Genomic DNA, 19,342 nt, shown 5'->3' on the forward strand with positions numbered 1-19,342 from the left:
TGACAAGAAATGTGATAACATTATCTCTATCTCATACCATACTTTACCATTTCCGTTAAGCTCTATCGAAAACCTTTCTTCTCCAGCTAGTAATATGAAGAGTGCCACTTCTGTAACCGAAATGTGCATGGCCTATTGGTATATTTCTGGCTTTCATCGACGTAATAAACCACTTGCAGAGGAATGATCACCCATGGAAGATATACAAAACAAATAAGCATATAAAAGACTTCTTCTCATCAGCCTCTGGATTTGAGTTGCTTGGGGAAGACGTTTACGTTGCATTCTATATAGGAAAGGTACGAGCCTAAAGGCATAAGAGCTTGGTGCAGCTTATATCATCAAGTGGGATGTGGCTTTATTGGTGTCTCGATGCCCCATAGATGTTAACAATCAAGTCTACTTGAGAAATATATAGGGATTCACTCCTCTAGCAAAGTATTGTAACAAATAAATGCAAAACAGAGAAAAGAAAAAAATCAAACTAAACCAACTAATAAATAAATTACATAGTTTGATCCATATCTATACAACATATTTTGGACATTGACTTACAAGAATCAGAATAACAAGAACAGATTGACAAACACTTGACATGAGAAACTAAACTTCAACATTGTTCTCACTTTGGTTAAGTTCCGCCATCTTCTTCTTGTTTCTCTTGTGCAGAGTGTAGAAGTAAGATCCTAACGCCAAAACTGTTCCTATCAAAGCACCAATTCTAGGCCAACTAAACACATCATCCATAAAATCAAATGCCAAGACAACAAACAAAGCCACAAATGGTGAAGCACACATATGAACAACATCACCAAAAAGACCCGAAACATAATGCACCAAACCTATCATCCCGACCGCCCAAACCTGCCACGACAAAGCCAACCCGACCAAACTCAGAACGTAATACGTTTCCCCTTTCTTAAACCTCTTGCTATCGCCTTTCAGTTCCTTATACTCGTCACTCGCAAACAAGCCCACGAGACAAACAACCGAGGCGACAAAAGCGACACATATTTGCATCTCTAAGACCATTCTAAACACTTTCTCGTTACCATATCTCTTGGTCTTCACTTGGAGTTTCTCGAACCCGAGTTGGATTAAGCAAAGAGATAATGAGAAAGCAATTGTAGCAGAGAAAGCTAACCAAGCTTGGATGTTGTATCCGAATTCTTCGCCGTCATGAGGCTGTCCTCCAAAGTCAGGAGTACCGAGAACGTAAATCACAATAGTGAGTAATATCGATATGATGATCCATCTAGTAAACTTGAAACGGTTAATGATGGCTGTTAAAACAGCGGTAAATATCAACTGTGTTGTGGAAATCAATGAGAAGATGCCATAGTTTGAGACTAATTTCCCGAGTGCGAACAATTTGCTGTGAGCAGCAACAAGAACACCAAGAGATAAGTAAAGGAAGAAGAGACGCAAGGAGAGGAAACTAGTATTGTTGGTTTCAAGGTGTTGTTTTGGTTTAGGGAAAATGAAAAAGAGAGGGATGAGAATAGGAAACGCAGCGTTTTGGATCAGAGCTTGCGTCCATGTTCCTTTATATTGTAGATCTTGGTCATACTCTTCTCGACGGTCTTGCTTCATTTGGACATAGAAGAAGTTCAAGAGAAGCATGACGAGAGAATCTCCGAGTAAGACTAAGAAAAGACATAAAGAAACAGAGATCCACCATTTTCTTTGTTTTAGCTCCAACGATCTTCTTGGACTCAAGATTTGGTCTGGTTCTGGATTCTGAACGTGTTCTGATTCTTCTGGTTGTTAAAGAAAATATTTAGTTTTTATTTTGTTTTCGAGTACAGAAACAATATTATAAAACTTATGATAAGAATTTGAAATAATTACCATGTCTTGTTGTCTGTTTGGAAGCTTTGGACATCTCCATTAGTTTTCTCTGGTACCTCTGAAGTCTGAACACCCTTAAATATGCAGATTTCATTCTCTGTGGAATGACTAGTTCTATCTTGCAATTAGAAAAGATCTTTCCACTATACCGTACGAAATCTTTTTGACAGATCAGAGTTGGTACTAGTCAAAACCCGGAAAGGTATTACTGTATATATTATACACCGCTACACAAGGTTAATTACTTAATTTAAACGTACATTAAAACCTCTATAAATTAATAATGTTGGAACATGATATTTTATTAATTTATAGAAACTTTTGTTTTAATTGTTAACAAAATATAAGTTAAACAATTTGATCAAAATAAAATTAATATTTTGGAGGTTATAAATTTTATAGTTTCAGACTTAAAACATTTAAAATTACAAATAAATGCAAAACAGAGAAAAAAAAATCAAACTAAAACAATCAACAAATAAATTACACAGTTGATCCATATCTATACAACATATTTTGGACATTGACTTACAAGAATCAGAAAAAGAAACAAGAACAGATTGAGAAACACAAATATACAGTTGACATGAGAGACTAAACTTCTACATTGTTCTCACTTTGGTTAAATTCCACCATCTTCTTCTTGTTTCTTTTGTGCAGAGTGTAGAAGTAAGATCCTAAAGCCAATACTGATCCTATCAAAGCACCAATTCTAGGCCAACTAAAATCATCATCGATAAAATCAAATGCCAACACAACAATAAAAGCCATAAGTGGTGAAGCACACATATGAACAATATTACTAAAAACACTCGAAACATAAAGCACCAAACCTATCAGCCCGACCGCCCAAACCTGCCACGACAAAGCCAACCCGACCAAACTCAGAACGTAATACGTTTCTCCTTTCTTAAACCTCTCGCTATCGCCTTTCAGCTCCTTATACTCACCACTCGCAAACAAACCAACTAGACAAACAACCGAGGCGACAGAAGAGACACATATTTGCATCTCTAAGACCATTCTAAACACTTTCTTGTTACCATATCTCTTTGTCTTCACCAACAGTTTCTCGAAACTAAGTTGGACTAAACAGAGAGATAATGCGAAAGCAACTGAAGCAGCGAAAGTTAACCAAGCTTGGATGCCGTAGAAATGTTCATTTTCATCAGGCTCTCCTGAAAATACAGGACCACCAAAAGCATAGCTCACAAGAATGAGAACTATCGATATGATGATCCATCTAGTAAACTTGAAACGGTTAATGATAGCTGTGAAAATCAAGGTAAAGATCAACTGGGACCCTGAAATCAGCATGAAGAAGCCATAGCTTGAGTATAACTTCCCAAGTGCATACAATTTGCTGTGAGCAGCAACAAGAACACCAAGGGAGAAGTAAAGCAAGATGAGACGAATGGAGAGGAAGCGAGTATTGATGGTTTCAGGGTTTGGTTTTGGTGAAGGGAAAATGAAGAAGAGAGGGATGAGGATTGGAAAAGCAGCGTTTTGGATCAGAGCTTGCATCCATGTTCCTTTGTATTGTAGATCTTGGTTATTATCTTCTCGACGGTCTTGAACATAGAAGAAGTTCAAGAGAAGTATGACAAGAGAATCTCCAAGCAGGACTAAGAAAAGACATATTAGAACAGAGATCCACCATTTCTTTTGATTTAGCTGCAACAGTTGTCTTTGGCTCAAGACTTGGTCTGGTTCAGGATTCTGAACATGTTCTGATTCTTCTGTTGGTTAAAGAAAATTTGGAATTCTCAGTTTTTATTTTTTATTTTTAAGAAGACAATAAGAATAGAAACAATTTTTACAGAAGTTAAGACAGTGAAGTTACCATGTGTTGTTGTATGTTTGGAAGCTTCGGTCATCTCCATGAGTTTTCTCTGGTGGATCTCTAAAGATTTAGATATGTAAATTTCATTCCCTGTAGATTTTCCAATTATTGAGAATGATTGAGGAGAGGCACATTAAACAATGACTAGCTAGTGGTGATTAAATTCTTTATAATAATTAGAAATATTACTAAAACTTATACAAAACCATGCGATCCTTTAGACAGATCAGATTTGGTATACTTTGAAAACGACTCATCAGTTGTGGTCCTTGAGGACATCACTAGGCTATAATTTTATTCCTAACAATCATGTATTAAACATAAGTTAACCTAATAAACTGTCAATCATGATAGAGACTAGACTACTCACTTATGGTCATGCTAAAACACATATTGAAAAACATTAATCAAATAAGCAAAAGTACATAAAGATCATTTAAAGCTCTTATATATATCTCCATAAACATAAGATCATCTCATAAAATAGTTTACATCTCTAACAGGTTCCTTCAAGAACCACAAAAGTTTCTCTTAGAACCAAATCAAGAACAAGTACACATAAGAGCTAAAAGATAAAAGGGTGAAAAATATCTCTCTTGAGTGGCAATGTGGCATGACATGTTGAAGATCCAAGGAGAGTTATAAATAAATCTCTAGAGGAAAGGAAGGAAACTAAGGGTTTTTGTTCTTACAACGTAAAAATTATAGCCTATATATAGGAAAAGACTTGTGAACCCAGGTTAACCAGCTGTGAGAAAGATTTTTTTGTATCTATTTATTAGTTATTACAATACTTTGTTGATGAAAGTAAGAGATAAATTGTAGTGACAAATCCTCATTAACAAAATATTGTAAGAGATAAATACAAAAAAAAAATCAAATCAAAATAATTAACAAATATGTTCCATAGTTTTCAGATCTATACAACATGTTTTAGACATTGACTTACAACATTCAGAAGAACAACAACATATTTTGAAACAGAAACAAACATTTGACATGAGAGACTAAACGTCAATATTGTTCTCTGTTTGGTAAAGCTCCACCATCTTCTTCTTGTTTCTCTTATGCAGAGTGTAGAAGTAAGATCCTAAAGCCACAACTGTTGCTATCAAAGTACCAATTCTAGGCCAACTAAACTCATCATCCATGAAATCAAATGCCAACACAACAAACAAAGCCACAAGTGGTGAAGTACACATATGAACAACATCGCCAAACACACCCGAAACATAAAGCACCAAACCCATCAGCCCGACCGCCCAAACCTGCCACGACAATGCCAACCCGATCAAACTCAAAACGTAATACGTTTCTCCTTTCTTAAACCTGTGGCTATCGCCTTGCAGTTCCTTATTCTCGCCACTCGCAAACAAACCCACGAGACAAACAACCGTTGCGACAAAAGAGACACAAATTTGCATCTCTATGACCATTCTAAACACTTTCTTGTTACCATATCTCTTTGTCTTTACCAACACTTTCTCGAAACAAAGTTGGAATAAACAGAGAGATAATGCGAAAGCAACTGAAGCAGCGAAAGTTAACCAAGCTTGGATGCTGTAGAATTCTTCGTTTTCATCAGGCTCTCCTCCAAATTCAGGACTACCGAAAACATAAATCAAAATGCTGCCGATTATCGATAAGATAATCCATCTGGTGAACTTAAAACGGTTAATAATGGCTGCGAAAATAGCGGTAAATATCAACTGAGTCGCGGAAATCAGCGTGAAGACGCCAAAGTTTGCGTATAATTTCCCAAGTGCAAACAATTTGCTGTGAGCAGCAACAAGAACACCAAGAGAGATGTAAAGTAAGATGAGACGAAAAGAGAGGAAACGAGTATTGGTGGTTTCTTGGTTTTGTTTTGGTGAAGGGAAAATGAAAAACAGAGGAATGAGTAGTGGAAACGCAGCGTTTTGGACCAGAGCTTGCAACCATGTTCCTCGGTATTGTAGATCTTGGTCACTATCTTCTCGATTGTCTTGAACATAGAAGAAGTTCAAGAGAAGCATGACTAGAGAATCTCCGAGCAAGACTAAGAAAATACATAAAGAAACAGAGATCCACCATTTCTTTTGTTTTAGCTCCAACGATCTTCTCGGACTCAAGATTTGGTCTGGTTCTGGATTTGCTGATCCTTCTGCTGTTGTCTGTTTGGAAGCTTCGGTCATCTCCATGATTTTTTTTCTTCTTCTTCTGGTCTCAACTTTTAAAGATTTGAAAATATGTAAATTTCATTCTCTGTGGATTTTTTTATATAGTGGTTTCTAGTTTTGATAAATGGTTGAGGAGGAGAAGTGCGCGTTAAACAAACAATGACTTGTTCCACCTTGGCGGCGATATACTTCTTTTAGATAATTAAAAAAGATCACTAAAACTTATACGTAATCATGTGATCCTTTGACAGATAAGATTTGGTACTTTGAAAATGACTCATATTCAGTTTTGGACATAAAACACAGTTTCTACTTTCAACCACGCTATTTCCGGAAAGCTATTATATACACTAAAGTTAATTTAAACGCAATATTCGGTTTGTTTATTTATTTTTTGTGTTGATTTGTAATAAATATCATAGTAAAGAATTGTGTATCGATTTGTCGATTTTAATGATGTAGCAAAAAAAATTACAAATCTTACACGGATGAGACTGATCACACCTGATCAGTGAAAAAATCTGATTTTAACTAGAAAGTTAATTTCGAAAACCAAATAAACAAACAAAAAAGTTGGATGTAAGTTGACTGCTAACAAATTTTCGGACAACAACAAAGACTTTCAAAGAAAGTTACCTATACGTCTCGTTCCTACTTTAGAGGAACAAGTTGTAATGGAGACAGTCAACTCAACGGTCAAGTCTTGCGAACTTCGCATTTTTATATTCGGGGAAAACAACGTCGAACACGCTTATACAATACATGGATATGATTCAGACAACTAAGAATAAGATGTCTTCCCAACAAATAAGAAAGCAAGCTGGATTTCAATAATTATCCATGTTCCATAATGAAGACTTGGTCTCTCAAAAAAAGAAAAAAAAAATAGTCTCTCAAACTTGTTTCGTTATTAGACTTTCGAGATATTCTTTTATTTCTTCTTATAATCGGTTAGACAATTAATCGATTAGAATTTATATTTGATGAATCAGTCTAACAATTTCAGAAGAAAGTACTTTTGTTAGAAATTTGTTATTAATTGTTTTTCGAAAATTTGTTGGAAACATGTTGTAAACTGTATATCACAATTTCTTTATTTGAAATTCTTGGTAATTATGTTGTAATTTGATGTTTTCTTTCAAAATAGATACTTTAAATCTCATTTTAGATGTGTTTTCAAAAGTCGTCAGAAATTCATCAAAAACCACAATTTTATCTATCTTCATATTTTGGACCCAATTTAAATATGGTTCTAAATCCTTCAGAAATTAGTCGGAAATCGCAAAGACACTCAGTGTTAATATACATTTAGTTTTATGCGGTGAATTTTTAGTATAGATTTAAAGATTTGTGACGAATTTTCGATGAATTTGAACATATTCATCATAATTATATATTTACACCTCAACCATTTTTCCGACAAATATATCCAAATTCATCAAAAAAAAAATAAAAAAAAATCGGTCGCTCTTTTAATTTCAAAATCATCTGAATTTAGTGTTGTTTTTGTTTCCTACAAATTAAAGATGCAATAGGTCGCTCGAACTTCTTTTTTATATATTGAACTACAGCTCCGAATATTAACAGGCCACACGCTGAATTTCTTTTTTTGGCCCGACTAATAGCTTAACTTTAGGGAGAAAATAAATAAATGGGGAAACTGTAACTTGAGATTTCCAATAAAATTGGCCGTTCAAATAGATATTTGATCGAGGGCCACAACTATGTGCTTGATCAGCTTGCGTCCAAGCACAGCTGTAGACATTTGTCTCATTCAAACCAATGTAAAACAAGAGGGAAAAAACCCCCAATATAAAACATTAAACTCTTTCATTCTCTCTAATATTACTCTCGTCATATCTGTATGTTCCAATTTTTGTTTCTTATTCCTTATTTATCTAATCTCTTACTTTTGTTTTCTTTAATATATTTGTTACTAATCAATATTTACTTTGGATGACAATTTGATATTGTCTTTTATGGATTTTAATATTAAGCCTTTTGATTTAAATTATATTTACTTTAAATTATTCTGGATGGTTTCTTATTTTTACTTTTTATGAAAACAATAATAAAAATATCGTTGAAATTTTGTCAAAAATTTTCTAATAAAATATGGCAATGAAAGATATATTAGGGCTGGCCTTGTCAGAATTTTTTAACTATCTTCTAGTTGGAAATTACCGATTATATCTCGAGCAATCTTTCTTGTGAAAAATAGTCAGAATATTGACAGTAAATTTTGAGTTGCTTCCGACAAACAAGTCATTGTAATAAATATAAAGTCGTCAGAATTTGACCAGAAATTTTGAAGAATTTCTGACCACTATTTACAATGTATATTAATTAAAATTTACAATTAAAGTATATATGCATAATCCTAATAATCTATTAAACAAATTTATAATTTATTTAAAACATAAAATATCAATTAAAAATCAAACGATTTACAACAAGGAAATATCCCAAATTTCAACGAGTACTTCCGAGAAAAAACATGGTCGGAAAAATGCAGATAAATTTCAGACAAATTTCCGATGTAAAAAATATTAGTTGAAAATTGGTCAGATTTTTTTGGTCAGACATTGACAGAAAATTTCTGACGAATTGTTGAGGAAAATTTCTAATGAGTTTCCGTCAAAAATTTTTGTTTGAATGCATATATTTTCTTGTAGCCTCTACATTTTTGTTTCCGGTATATTCTCTTTGAGAAGGCGAGTCCAAATCGAGATGAATGTTTTGCATCATGGAACTAGAGTAGGCCACATCTACATATCCGTCCAACTCTTGAATCTTTTGATTAGCTTGGTTAAGTTTCAATTGCGTCAAGATACTTCTGTTGCATTTGGAAGAACATTTTTCATAAGATTTTGTTTTTCATGGTCATGCTTTTTCTTGCGTGCGTGTATTGTCTATAAAAACATAGTATGAAATTTTGGACCACAATTCGATGAATTTTTATCTGTTAATTTCCACGGTTTACCGACAACATATATTTTATTAGAATTTTCCTATAAAGTTTCGACGACATCAAAAAATTTGTTGATGTTTGGAAAATTTTCTTAGCCATGTTTTCTTGTACACATAGGAGCTGTGTCTCTTGTATACATATATTGGTCGTAAGCCTCAATACCGAGCTAGCAAAAGTTAGCTCTAGTCGCCTTATACATGTGAACTTAGCAGAATATCTTCAATTGGAGAAACGATACAGTAGTGATGGTTGTAATGGCAACCCAAGGTTAGCTACCTCGGTTCTTACTAAAAATAAAGAATCATCATAAATATTTAACCTAAAACTTCGATCCAGCAAGCAATTGTTCAAAGTATCAGAACAATTGATAAGTAATTATGATACAACGACTAAGCTAAGAGAGACAATACTTTATTAGAGGTGGGAAGGCCAGCGAATGCCTTCTCTCCGGCAAGGAAATGGTGCCGGAAGAGCTACGTATGACGGTAATTTGTCTCCCGGCATCACCACTGACACATCTGACGTAGTCACCGGAACCTGCCATATCTCACGTGCTTAGGTTATGTCAAATGATTTATAAAGTGGTGGTTTACGTCAAAAAAGCAAAGTTAACAACAAAAACTCAAATGTTTCGAAAAGTATTAAAATAAGACCTAACAATATGTTTGGGAAATTAGTTTTAGTGAATAAATAAGAAACTTTCAAGGTTTATTTTTTGTTAGTAATAGATTTTGAAGTTTTACTAAAGCTGTTTTTTTTAACAGACTGGGTTATCTGTAGACATTTATAAACTTCATTTTTGCTAATTTACCTTTTGGTGAAACTTCAAAGGGTTGTAGTTTTGTAAAAGAAAAGTCCCAAATTTAGTATGCTCTTTTTTTCAGAAAAAGGCGTAAGTAAATTCAAGTAATATCATATAAATTGTAGGCTACTAAGCTATCATAACAAAATGAGAATTGGGAAAGAATAAGGCACAAAGAATAAAAAAAATTATAATAATAGTGGTGTTTACCATAGAAGCTTTTTCAGCAAGTTTCTGAAACTGAGAAGAGTCATCAACATCGTAAGAAGAAGAATGATCGGACCTGAAGAGATGTTCAAGAATTGCCATTATGATGAACATTAAGATCAATATTGCAGTCGCCACAAATCCAAACGAAATCGCATTCATCGATGACCCTGAAGTATCCTTGGTTCTGTATATGCTCCATGTCCTTATCGACCTTGATTCGTTCATCTTCAACCTTCACCTTTTTTGCTCTTATGTAAGACGACACAAAATAGAGATGATACGAAGAAAGAACTTGGTTATTTAGTGTATATATATATATATCTATTCGCTATATTGAAGAGAATAAATAAACGACAAAAAAAAAAAAGATAGTCAAAAATACTAACGAGAGTTTGTGTGATAATAATAATATAGCACCTAAGGATTAGGAGGAGACATGATCTTGGTCCCTGAATCCTATAATCTCCTTCACTGTCTTCTACTCTTCTTAAAGTGATAGCTTCACACTTGTCGATGAGTCCATGACTTTCTTTATATAATTGCTGTTTACCCTAAGAATCCTTTTTAGCTTTTTTTTCTTTAGTTCCCCTACTAAGCTATTACCATGTCTAAAAAAACTATACATTCCTTTTTGAAAATGAAAACAATCTGTAACTTAGATAGCTTTGTTGTTAATAAAGAGTTATTCGAGTTTAGAAATTTCAAAATTGTAGCCGACAGTTATTTTAGTCTTGAAACAATCTTAATATATTCATAAATTTAAAAATTCAACAAAAAATATATCTATATTCTTTGAGTCTTGATCAAAGTATTGGTCGAAGCGGAAATATTAAAGGATCGCTTAGTAGCCAAGAAATTTTGATGAGGTATGTGAAGTGAATCTCAAAAACATAGACTCGAGACTTGTTTGTCGAAAATAGTTTTTGAGCTGTAGGAATGATAAAATCATGTTTGAATGGGGCAATTCGCAAAATAATACTTAATATTCGTTGAGAAGACGAACCATTGCGTTATATCCAAAATGATGCAGCCAAAATCCTAACACAAATTTCACACCAACGAATCGAGCTAATCAATCACCACCATCAACCAACCATTGTCCTAAAATTAATTTAGTTAAGTCTTGGCATAAGGTATCGTGAATAACTGAATATTCGTAGGTACGCAAATTTGGGGAACATGACAAAATGTAAAGACAAAGCTACATTCTACTCTCCCTTTACATCTTTCCATACTCCCTCTTAATCAAATATGTTTGTCATATAGTTAATAGTTTGTTAGAAAAATATTTATATCTTAAAACGGCTTTGATGTTTCATGTACCCTTATTAGTGGGTATATCTTTGTCGTTTTTTTGTCCACAAGAAGCAAACAACATAGAATAATGTGCAATATAAAAAGTTAAATAACATTACTATTAAGAATAATTATTATGGAAGATGGGTCCTTCATGTCATGATAAAGAAACAACAAAGAGAACCATTGGTATTTTCTAACCAAACAAAAACAACACCTTTTACTTTTTTGGAATTAGTTAATATTAATTAATTACGTAACTTAGGGAGCAATTATGAATAAATGTTCCTTTTATGTATCTGCATTGGGTTCGGATTTGATATAGATGTCCTGTGCACGCTTTCATTACCTAGGGTAAATATATGATTTCTGACTACATATTAAATAGGAATGTTCAATTTGGATTTCATATATATATATTTTTTTTGTTATCAATGTTAATATGATGTATGCGGTGCCGTCTAGATCGATTAATTAAATAAGGTCTTGAATGGATGCTGATTTTCGATTCAGTTTTTAGATTTAGATTTTAGTTTTTAGATTTTAGTTTTAGATTTTTGTTAGTTATTATATATTTTTTTTAAAAGCCTCTAAAAATTGGTTCTTGGTTTTTAAGAAAAATGACGTTGATTGAGTAAAAACTAGATTTCCTAAATTTTAGAAGAACTAAAAATATAATTTTTCTAAATTGTAGGGAAACCAAAATTTTAAAATCTAGTTTTATCACTTGACTGGATTATGAAAATCTAAGCGACGTAAAATAAAAAAAAAGAATAATGAAAATCTAAGCTTTTTTCAATCTGGCATAGAACTTGGCCCTTTCCTCACTATTCTTGAAACCTGCGCAATGAGAAGCCGTATCAATGAAGATGAGCTTGATTTCCTCCACAGCAACCCTCGAGGTGTGCTTCACCTTGACCTTCAAATAGTCTTCCTTCACTACACCCTAACGCGTTAATCCTCCCATCGGTGTGATTTCCTTCTCGGTTCTATCGAACTCAGTTATTGGGAGTCAAGGAGATATATTCAATTATATATACTGCACTGAGGGCTACCTAGGTATTAGTGTATACACTGAAATTAGGGTTTTGATTTGGAAAAATGTCAAAAAATCCTAAGTTTAAAAAATGTAAAAAAAAAAACACACAATTTTGCTTCCTATAAAATAATTCACTAGTTTTAAATGAGTTTTTTTTTTTGTTTTTTTTTATCAACCACAATGAGTTTTTGTTTTAATCATTAAATTTCTAATTTTGGTTATTTTCTAGTTTAATCGTTACATTGTGTTGGGGTTGCCAAATAAATCATTATTTTAAGACAGATCTCTACATTAATATTATGTAAATACATAAAATAAAATAAACATTGCCCCTCAAATATTACGTGACAATGCAATTGGGAAATTTTTTATAACAACCAATTTAATTCACCTCATTAAGGGTCAACTGAAAGTCTGAAATTTTCTTCTTCCAATCGAATCAGAATTACTATTTTTTTTTCTTTCTAAACGACATACACAAGATCTAAAATAGTAATATCGCTTAATTTTAAATCTATGATTTTCTTATTTTTTAATTGAATACACTACTATTTTCATTAACATAAAATCCTGCTAAATATAAAAATTCCTTTTTGAGTGTAAAGATATTATCATATTGTTAAAAATCTAAAGCGGTTTCAATGATTATATAAGAGCACTAAATAAATATTTATAGTATGCGGCATGTTAAATATAATCTTTATACTATCATATATTATTCTTTGGGTAGTACATAATAAAAAAATAACTTTATTTTGTAAGTAATTACTAATAATGCTATTAAAAATAAAATTTCAAACATTAAATTAATTCACCATTAATGATAAATAAGTTAAATACTAATTTCTTTAATTTAGTTAATTTACATAAATTATCAAAACGAAAATACATTTTTACTTTTTGAAAAAAAGAATAACCAATCAAAATAAACATATAAAATTTGACATCTAATTTACCATATTAATTTGTTATTTTTTTTTTGGTGATTCACTGGGAGACGGAAGCTCCCGGAATAATATTAAAAAAGAAAAAAACAAAGCTTACAACCGGACTCGTCTTGGTCGCGTTGACCCAAGACTATCCTCATGCAAAATCACCTCTAAATCATCCGGAACATCAATAAGAGAATGAAAACCTAATGGTAAAGAAAATGCATAGTTAGCTAGACCGTCGGCTAGACGATTAGCCTCCCTATACACGTGAGTGATTCGGACAATCCAGTCCTTCGATAATAAGCCATGGCACAACCGCACCAGGAACGACAGCGGATGTTGATCACCGATCCCTGTCTTGAGAAAACCAACTACCAACTCCGAATCAACTTCGAGCTCCACACGAGTAAACGCCTTAGTCCAAGCTAGGTAAAGTCCATAATAAACCCCCACAGCTCCGCTAAAGGCGCTGAGCATCTCCCGATATTAAGCGCAAAGCCTCCACACCAATTTCCAGCTCCATCCCGTATCACACCACCCGCCGTCGCTAACCCCGGGTTTCCACGAGAAGCACCGTCTGTGTTCACCTTATACCAACCCGTACTTTGTGCGACCCATCCAATCTGCCTCTCCACTCTTGTCGGAATCCCGTTAAGCACTGTAGCCCTTGCATTCGCCACAAATACTTCCTTCGCGACATCCTTGATGAACTGAACTCTATCCCTGCATTTCCTTTTCTCACCAAAAATGTTACCGCATCTCCACTTCCATCCCCACCAAACCGCCATAGCAAACACCGTGGACCAAGAGCTCTCTTGAAAAGGGGTTTCTTCGTGCAGATTATCAAACACCCATTCAAACAAAGTCTTGTCGAAGAACGCACGCCGCTTCCTCTGAGACACAATTCTAGTCCAGATCCCTGACATAGCTGGACAATCTCTGAGAATGTGTAAAGTGGTCTCTACTCCCCCTTTACAAATCTGACAAATCTCCGACTCACCGATATGCCTTCGATAACGCTCTGCATCTGTCATAATCCCTTGATTGACCACTAACCAGAAGAAAGCTCTCACACGTTCTGGAACCTTAACTCTCCATATCCGATTAAAGAATTTCTCCATATTAGGTCGTGGACTATCATCCCAACTCAGCATATTATAAGCGGACGATACACTGAATTGGCCATTCTGACTCTCATTCCAGGAGATTCTGTCTCTCGCCCCTGTCACATGATCCGATACGATTGCCCGTAGCTCTAGACATCGGCTCTCTGAAACATACGGACTGATCCTACTGACATCCCAGCCACTATCGTCCTTCCACAAACTCCGCACTGACTCTGTCTCCAAGTTCGCCGGAACCACGCCCTGCCCATCTTCCCATAAGGGTTTCCCTGAGACCCAGATATCTCGCCAAAAACGAATATGATGTCCATCACCAGGAACCCAGCAAGTCCCCCGCGATATCACATCCACAAGCCCTGTTACAATGCTTCTCCAAGTTGATGACCAAGTCCCCTTCTTACGCAGCCACTGACAATCCCGGAGATCGCCAATTTTATACTTTTTTCTTAAGACCTCAGCCCAAAGACTCGACTGGTCCTGCAGCAGACGCCAACCAACCTTAGCAATAAGAGCCTTGTTCATCAATTTCGCATTGCGAATGCCCAAACCCCCATCTTTCTTAGGTAAGCAGACCTTTTTTCAAGACACCAAGTGTTGTTTTCTCTTCTCAGCCGTGCTTCCCCAAAGAAAGGAACGAGAAGCTTTGTCCAATCGAGTAATAGTCGATTGTGGTAGCGCAATAGAACTCATTGTATGGACCGGTATAGATGATAATACAGCTTTGGTAAGCGTCATCCGTCCCGCAAAACTTAAAGTTCTCTCCTTCCAACCCGATAAACGGGAAGAGACCTTCTCCAAAAGTTCACTGAAAGTATCCTTATTGATGCGTTTATGAAGTACTGGCATCCCAAGATATTTACCCAAGTCTTTTGTTGCTTTAATCCCACTCTCCTCACTTATCAGTTTGCTCAGATCACGTGAGACATTCCCTGAAAAAAATATTTTTGACTTCTCCAGGCTAATCTTTTGACCAGAGGCTATACAAAATGTCTCCAGCACCTTCCGAATCACTCTTATCTGCGTTACTGAAGCCTCCGCAAATAAAATTAGATCGTCAGCAAAACAGATATGAGATAACTTGGGACCGCCTTGAGACAAACTAATGGGCTTCCACTGTTTGTTATCAATCGATCGCTCAATCAAGTGACAAAGCCTCTCCATACATAGCACAAACAAATACGGAGATAAGGGATCACCCTGGCGGAGGCCCCGTAACGGCTTGAAGGAGTCTGTTCTCTCTTTATTCCACAACAAACTCATCTCCGGGCCCGACACACAGCACATTATCCATCTTACCCAAACTTCGGGGAACCCCGCAGAAATAAGTGTATCCTCCAGATAATCCCATCGGATCCTATCATAAGCCTTCTCCAAATCCAACTTCAAAAGCATCCAGCCCTTTACCCCTTTTTTTCTTCTCATGGAATGGACTGCTTCTTGAACCAACACTATATTATCCGTACTTACTCTCCCGGGGATAAAACTAGCTTGAGCCGGACCAATCAGATTTGTCATTAACGGTTTCAGACGCTCTACCATCGTCTTAGTGATGATCTTGAAAAGCACATTGCATAGGCTGATAGGCCGGAACTGAGTTATTTTTTCAGGCTTTCCAACCTTTGGTAACAGCACAACAAGGGCGTCATTTAGTCTACTCGGTAACACGGACGTTTCAAAAAACTCCAACACAAGCTTAACCACTGATTCCCCCACTACCTCCCAGCACTCTTGATAAAAGACTGGCTGATATCCATCGGGTCCAGGTGCTTTAAACTTACCCATACAACGAACAGCCTTCTCCACTTCACCGGCAGAGAAACACCGTAGCAGCTCTGTTTTATCTGCTTGGGACAGGCTCATAAATCCTTCTGGTGGTAGTTTGGTAACCACAGGCTCAACATCGTCTAAAGAATAAAGCTTAGAATAATAATCAAGGGCGAGCTATTCCAATTCTCGAGAATCTGAAACCCACTGATCTTCATTATTCTTGAGCATCTCTATTCTGTTTCTCCGTCTCCTAATCACCGTAGAAGTGTGAAAATATGTGGTATTTCTGTCGCCCAACACAATCCACCGTTCTCTTGATTTTTGATACCACAACGTCTCCTCCTGCTCAAGAACGATATCAAACTCTTTAATTAGTTGTTCCTCCTTCTGCAACAACTCATCAGTTTGGGTAACATCCAACAAGTCCTGAACTTCTTTAATTTCCACCACCAACTTCTCTTTACGTTGCTGAATGTCTCCAAACACCTCTTTGTTCCATTTTTTGAGAATTTTCTGTAACTCCTGCAAAGCTATTGGAGTACTCAGATTTCGATTCCACGAAACATTTAACAACTCTTTAAACCCTTCGTGACTTAGCCACGCCGCTTCAAAACGGAATGGTCTTCTTCGTGGGTCTCCTCTTACTGTTGGAGAGAGTTGAACATAAAGAGGAGCATGATCCGAAGAGAGAAACGGAAGGTGCGTTACAATAGCTTCCTGCCATTTTAAACAGGAGTGAGCACAACACAGAACCCTATCCAGCCGTTTTGCCACAAAGTTCGATTCTGTTTTCCCTCGTTTCCAAGTGAATTTATTACCCCGGAATCCCATATCAATAAGAGATGAAGTATTGATCCAGTCTCCAAAGGCTAACGAATCCGGCGAGAGTTGGCCATTACCACCAGTCCTTTCATCCAACCTTACTATTGAATTAAAGTCTCCAACAATTACAATCGGTCCTATAGCCTCGCGTATCACATCTCGAAGTTGATCCCATAAACCACTTCTCCGACTTATAGAAGGCGCAGCATATACTACAATGAGATTCAGAACCTCATCCCCTGTATCCACCGTCGCAAAGATAAATTGATCTGTTGACTGAACAATCGTCACTTCCCCAATCTCCGACCGCCACAACAACCAAATACCCCCACTCTGCCCGACTGCGTCGACACGAAAAGATTTATCAAAGCCTAATCCCTGGCAAATGCTCCCTGCTCGATCCCCACTCGCATGAGTTTCAAAGATTGCCAAGATTTCGGTTGGAAACTTTTTTACAATATATCGAATTGATCTTCGAAAGTGGGGTTTATTCGCCCCCTGGAAATTCCATAGTAAACAATTCATCATTATTTCTTCTTGAGTAAAAAGAAAAGCCGGGGCAATCCGTTATGCGACCATGTTCCCATTACCACTACCCTGTGGAACACTACGCATCGTTTCCTCCATAGGCATCGTACTTTGATTCGAATCCAACTGACCGACCATGTTTTTAACGACTCGACCTTGACCGGAATTCTCTACATTCGAACTTCCGTCCCCTGTCTGAGTAAACACACCCCCCGGACGTCCTGGATTCTTCTCCTCTATCCTTAGACGTTTCCCGTTAAAAGATCTCTCCATCTCGCCTCTAGTTGGCCCAAACACCAGACCTCTTGTGGGCCTAACGTGGTTCATTTGATTAGGCCTAGGCCCATTCGAAACTGCAACTTTTTTGAGCCCATTCCGCTTATCTTTCTTCCCTATACGCGCACCCTCATTGGCCCTCTTAGAATTCTCCCCTAACGGTACAACATTACCATGAATAACTTTCTTCTCATTCCTTGATTGAATTAGAATCTCCTCATTCTCCTTATTCCCCTCTAATTCCACCACATCTGCACTTAAATCAGTACCTTCCATATCAGTCAACAAACTCCCAAAACTGTTTGTTACCGAAATATTCGCTGAATCACTCTTCTTCCCCAAATCACGTTGAGACTTTCCTAAACCGCTCCTAGTGCCTCCAGCTGCGAACACAACCGTCGCCGGCTGCTTCGTCCCCCTTCGACCTGACTGTCCGACCGTCGTGAACCCATCTACTGATTGACTCACTGGAGCTAAGCTTGTCTCGACCGCCACAATAGATTGTGTAGCTTTCACCACGTTACTCTGCTTCACTTGTGGGCAGTTGTGCACTAGATGTCCATACAAGCCACAACCGGAGCAAATATTCGTAAGGCCTTCATAAGCCACAAAATATCTGTCCTCATTTATCATCACCGTCCCTTTAAGCGGCTTTCTCAAGTTAACTTCAACACAAACACGAGCAAACCTAGCCCTTTCACAAGTCAACGTTGTCATATCCACTTTGATCAGATTACCCAGGCCACCAGTAATTCCCATCAAGATCGACGGATGATAAAGATTCAACGGGATGTTCGACAATCTCACCCACACCGGTGTCGTAACAATCTCGTCCTTCATTGGATCAAAATCTGGGGACCACGCTTGAACTAACAGGTAACTGCCGAACACCCTCCACGGCCCTCCCGTCAGTGCTGTCAAATACTCTTCCTCTGATTCGAACCGAACCATGAAGTATTGTCGTGGTAGATCCACAACATGCATCGCTCCTATAGGCTTCCACAGCTCTCTTAACTTCTTGCTTAACACTGCAATAGGGACACTCCTTCCTAACACCTTGACCAACATGCAATTCTTCCACAAACTGTTCATAGCTTCAAACACCTCTAGCCCGATTATGATTAGTGGTTCTCCATCCTCGCCATCTGGAAACGTCAGACTCAACCGTGCCCTTACAAACTCATCACTTAACACATCCGTCGGAGCCAACATCCCTCCCACATGGCCTCCTCTCACCTTATTCGCCCACGACGATGACTTATCCGGAGGATCCCCCGGCGGCCTCCCTTTCTCACCAACATCGGTCATCGTCGCGTCCTGCGCTTTCTCGCCCAAAACCCTAGCACCGCTCTCCATGGAAGACGAACTTGATATATTAATTTGTTATTAATCATTATATTTCACCTCTTATATTTATATGATTCTTTTTTTAGAAATAAATAAATTATCATATCATTCGCTTGATTCTTTTTTTGAGAAACAAATAAATCATCATATCATCCGCTCGAGAACTATATGGGGACTACATGACCATAATATTTGCTAGGTGAGGAAAAATAAGATGGATTCTAATCAACCAATACTATCAGAAACATATCACATGCATTGACATCTAGATTTGTAGCAACCAGACTCACCTCAAATCTATATTCTCTACGGTTAATAAAAGAGTGAGAAACATTAATGCAATAAGATAATTTTTTCTGAACATCGTTACTCTTC

The 19,342-nt window shown here is 36.6% G+C and overlaps 4 protein-coding genes and 2 pseudogenes across 10 annotated transcripts; all 6 read right to left on the reverse strand.

The window, feature by feature from the left end:
• Nucleotides 1-502: 502 nt before the first annotated feature.
• PUP17 (purine permease 17) lies at nucleotides 503-1,943 on the reverse strand (the record flags this gene model as incomplete). Of its 2 annotated transcripts, none has more annotated exons than NM_001084268.2 (2): nucleotides 503-1,757; nucleotides 1,852-1,891. In NM_001084268.2, 2 exons carry the CDS (start codon nucleotides 1,889-1,891, stop codon nucleotides 604-606), a joined length of 1,194 nt encoding a protein of 397 aa, NP_001077737.1. The 2 variants fall into 2 exon arrangements, with proteins under 2 accessions (NP_001077737.1, NP_176098.1); NM_104582.2 differs by having other exon boundaries at nucleotides 604-1,760; nucleotides 1,852-1,943.
• A 264-nt stretch (nucleotides 1,944-2,207) lies between these two features.
• On the reverse strand, nucleotides 2,208-3,849 carry AT1G57980 (Nucleotide-sugar transporter family protein). Its single transcript, NM_104583.4, has 2 exons — nucleotides 3,695-3,849; nucleotides 2,208-3,590 (listed from the first exon to the last, which is right to left on the reverse strand). The coding sequence occupies exons 1-2, from the start codon at nucleotides 3,732-3,734 to the stop codon at nucleotides 2,446-2,448; spliced, it is 1,185 nt and encodes a 394-aa protein (NP_176099.1). The 5' UTR covers nucleotides 3,735-3,849; the 3' UTR covers nucleotides 2,208-2,445.
• Nucleotides 3,850-4,180: 331 nt separating this feature from the next.
• On the reverse strand, nucleotides 4,181-6,038 carry PUP18 (purine permease 18). The gene has a single exon (NM_104584.3). It carries the CDS (start codon nucleotides 5,872-5,874, stop codon nucleotides 4,702-4,704), a length of 1,173 nt encoding a protein of 390 aa, NP_176100.1. The 5' UTR covers nucleotides 5,875-6,038; the 3' UTR covers nucleotides 4,181-4,701.
• Nucleotides 6,039-8,822: 2,784 nt separating this feature from the next.
• AT1G58007 (multidrug resistance protein) lies at nucleotides 8,823-10,504 on the reverse strand. 4 transcript variants are annotated; one of them, NM_001124039.2, is made up of 3 exons: nucleotides 10,254-10,504; nucleotides 9,837-10,084; nucleotides 8,823-9,361 (listed from the first exon to the last, which is right to left on the reverse strand). In NM_001124039.2, exons 2-3 carry the CDS (start codon nucleotides 10,059-10,061, stop codon nucleotides 9,239-9,241), a joined length of 348 nt encoding a protein of 115 aa, NP_001117511.1. In that variant the 5' UTR covers nucleotides 10,062-10,084; nucleotides 10,254-10,504; the 3' UTR covers nucleotides 8,823-9,238. The 4 variants fall into 4 exon arrangements, with proteins under 4 accessions (NP_001117511.1, NP_001322790.1, NP_001322791.1 ...); NM_001333812.1 differs by having other exon boundaries at nucleotides 10,223-10,504; NM_001333811.1 differs by having other exon boundaries at nucleotides 9,837-10,504.
• A 1,382-nt stretch (nucleotides 10,505-11,886) lies between these two features.
• Nucleotides 11,887-12,136, reverse strand: AT1G58010 (annotated as a pseudogene). The gene has a single exon.
• Nucleotides 12,137-13,214: 1,078 nt separating this feature from the next.
• Nucleotides 13,215-18,853, reverse strand: AT1G58020 (annotated as a pseudogene; the record flags this gene model as incomplete). The annotated part of the gene is made up of 1 exon: nucleotides 13,215-18,853.
• Nucleotides 18,854-19,342: the final 489 nt, after the last annotated feature.

The sequence above is a fragment of the Arabidopsis thaliana genome, assembly GCF_000001735.4.
Source record: "Arabidopsis thaliana chromosome 1 sequence".
Lineage (NCBI taxonomy): Eukaryota > Viridiplantae > Streptophyta > Magnoliopsida > Brassicales > Brassicaceae > Arabidopsis > Arabidopsis thaliana.

Excerpts from the sequence above, each read along its gene's own strand:
- AT1G57980 (NM_104583.4), bottom strand. The coding sequence starts at position 3,734 with ATGGAGATGACCGAAGCTTCCAAACATACAACAACACATG. Across the intron at positions 3,591-3,694 it reads CAAACATACAACAACACATG|AAGAATCAGAACATGTTCAG; the intron begins GTAACTTCACTG and ends TTTAACCAACAG.
- AT1G58007 (NM_001124039.2), bottom strand. The coding sequence starts at position 10,061 with ATGAACGAATCAAGGTCGATAAGGACATGGAGCATATACAGAACCAAG. Across the intron at positions 9,362-9,836 it reads TTGCTGAAAAAGCTTCTATG|GTTCCGGTGACTACGTCAGA; the intron begins GTAAACACCACT and ends GAGATATGGCAG.
- PUP18 (NM_104584.3), bottom strand. The coding sequence starts at position 5,874 with ATGGAGATGACCGAAGCTTCCAAACAGACAACAGCAGAAGGATCAGCA.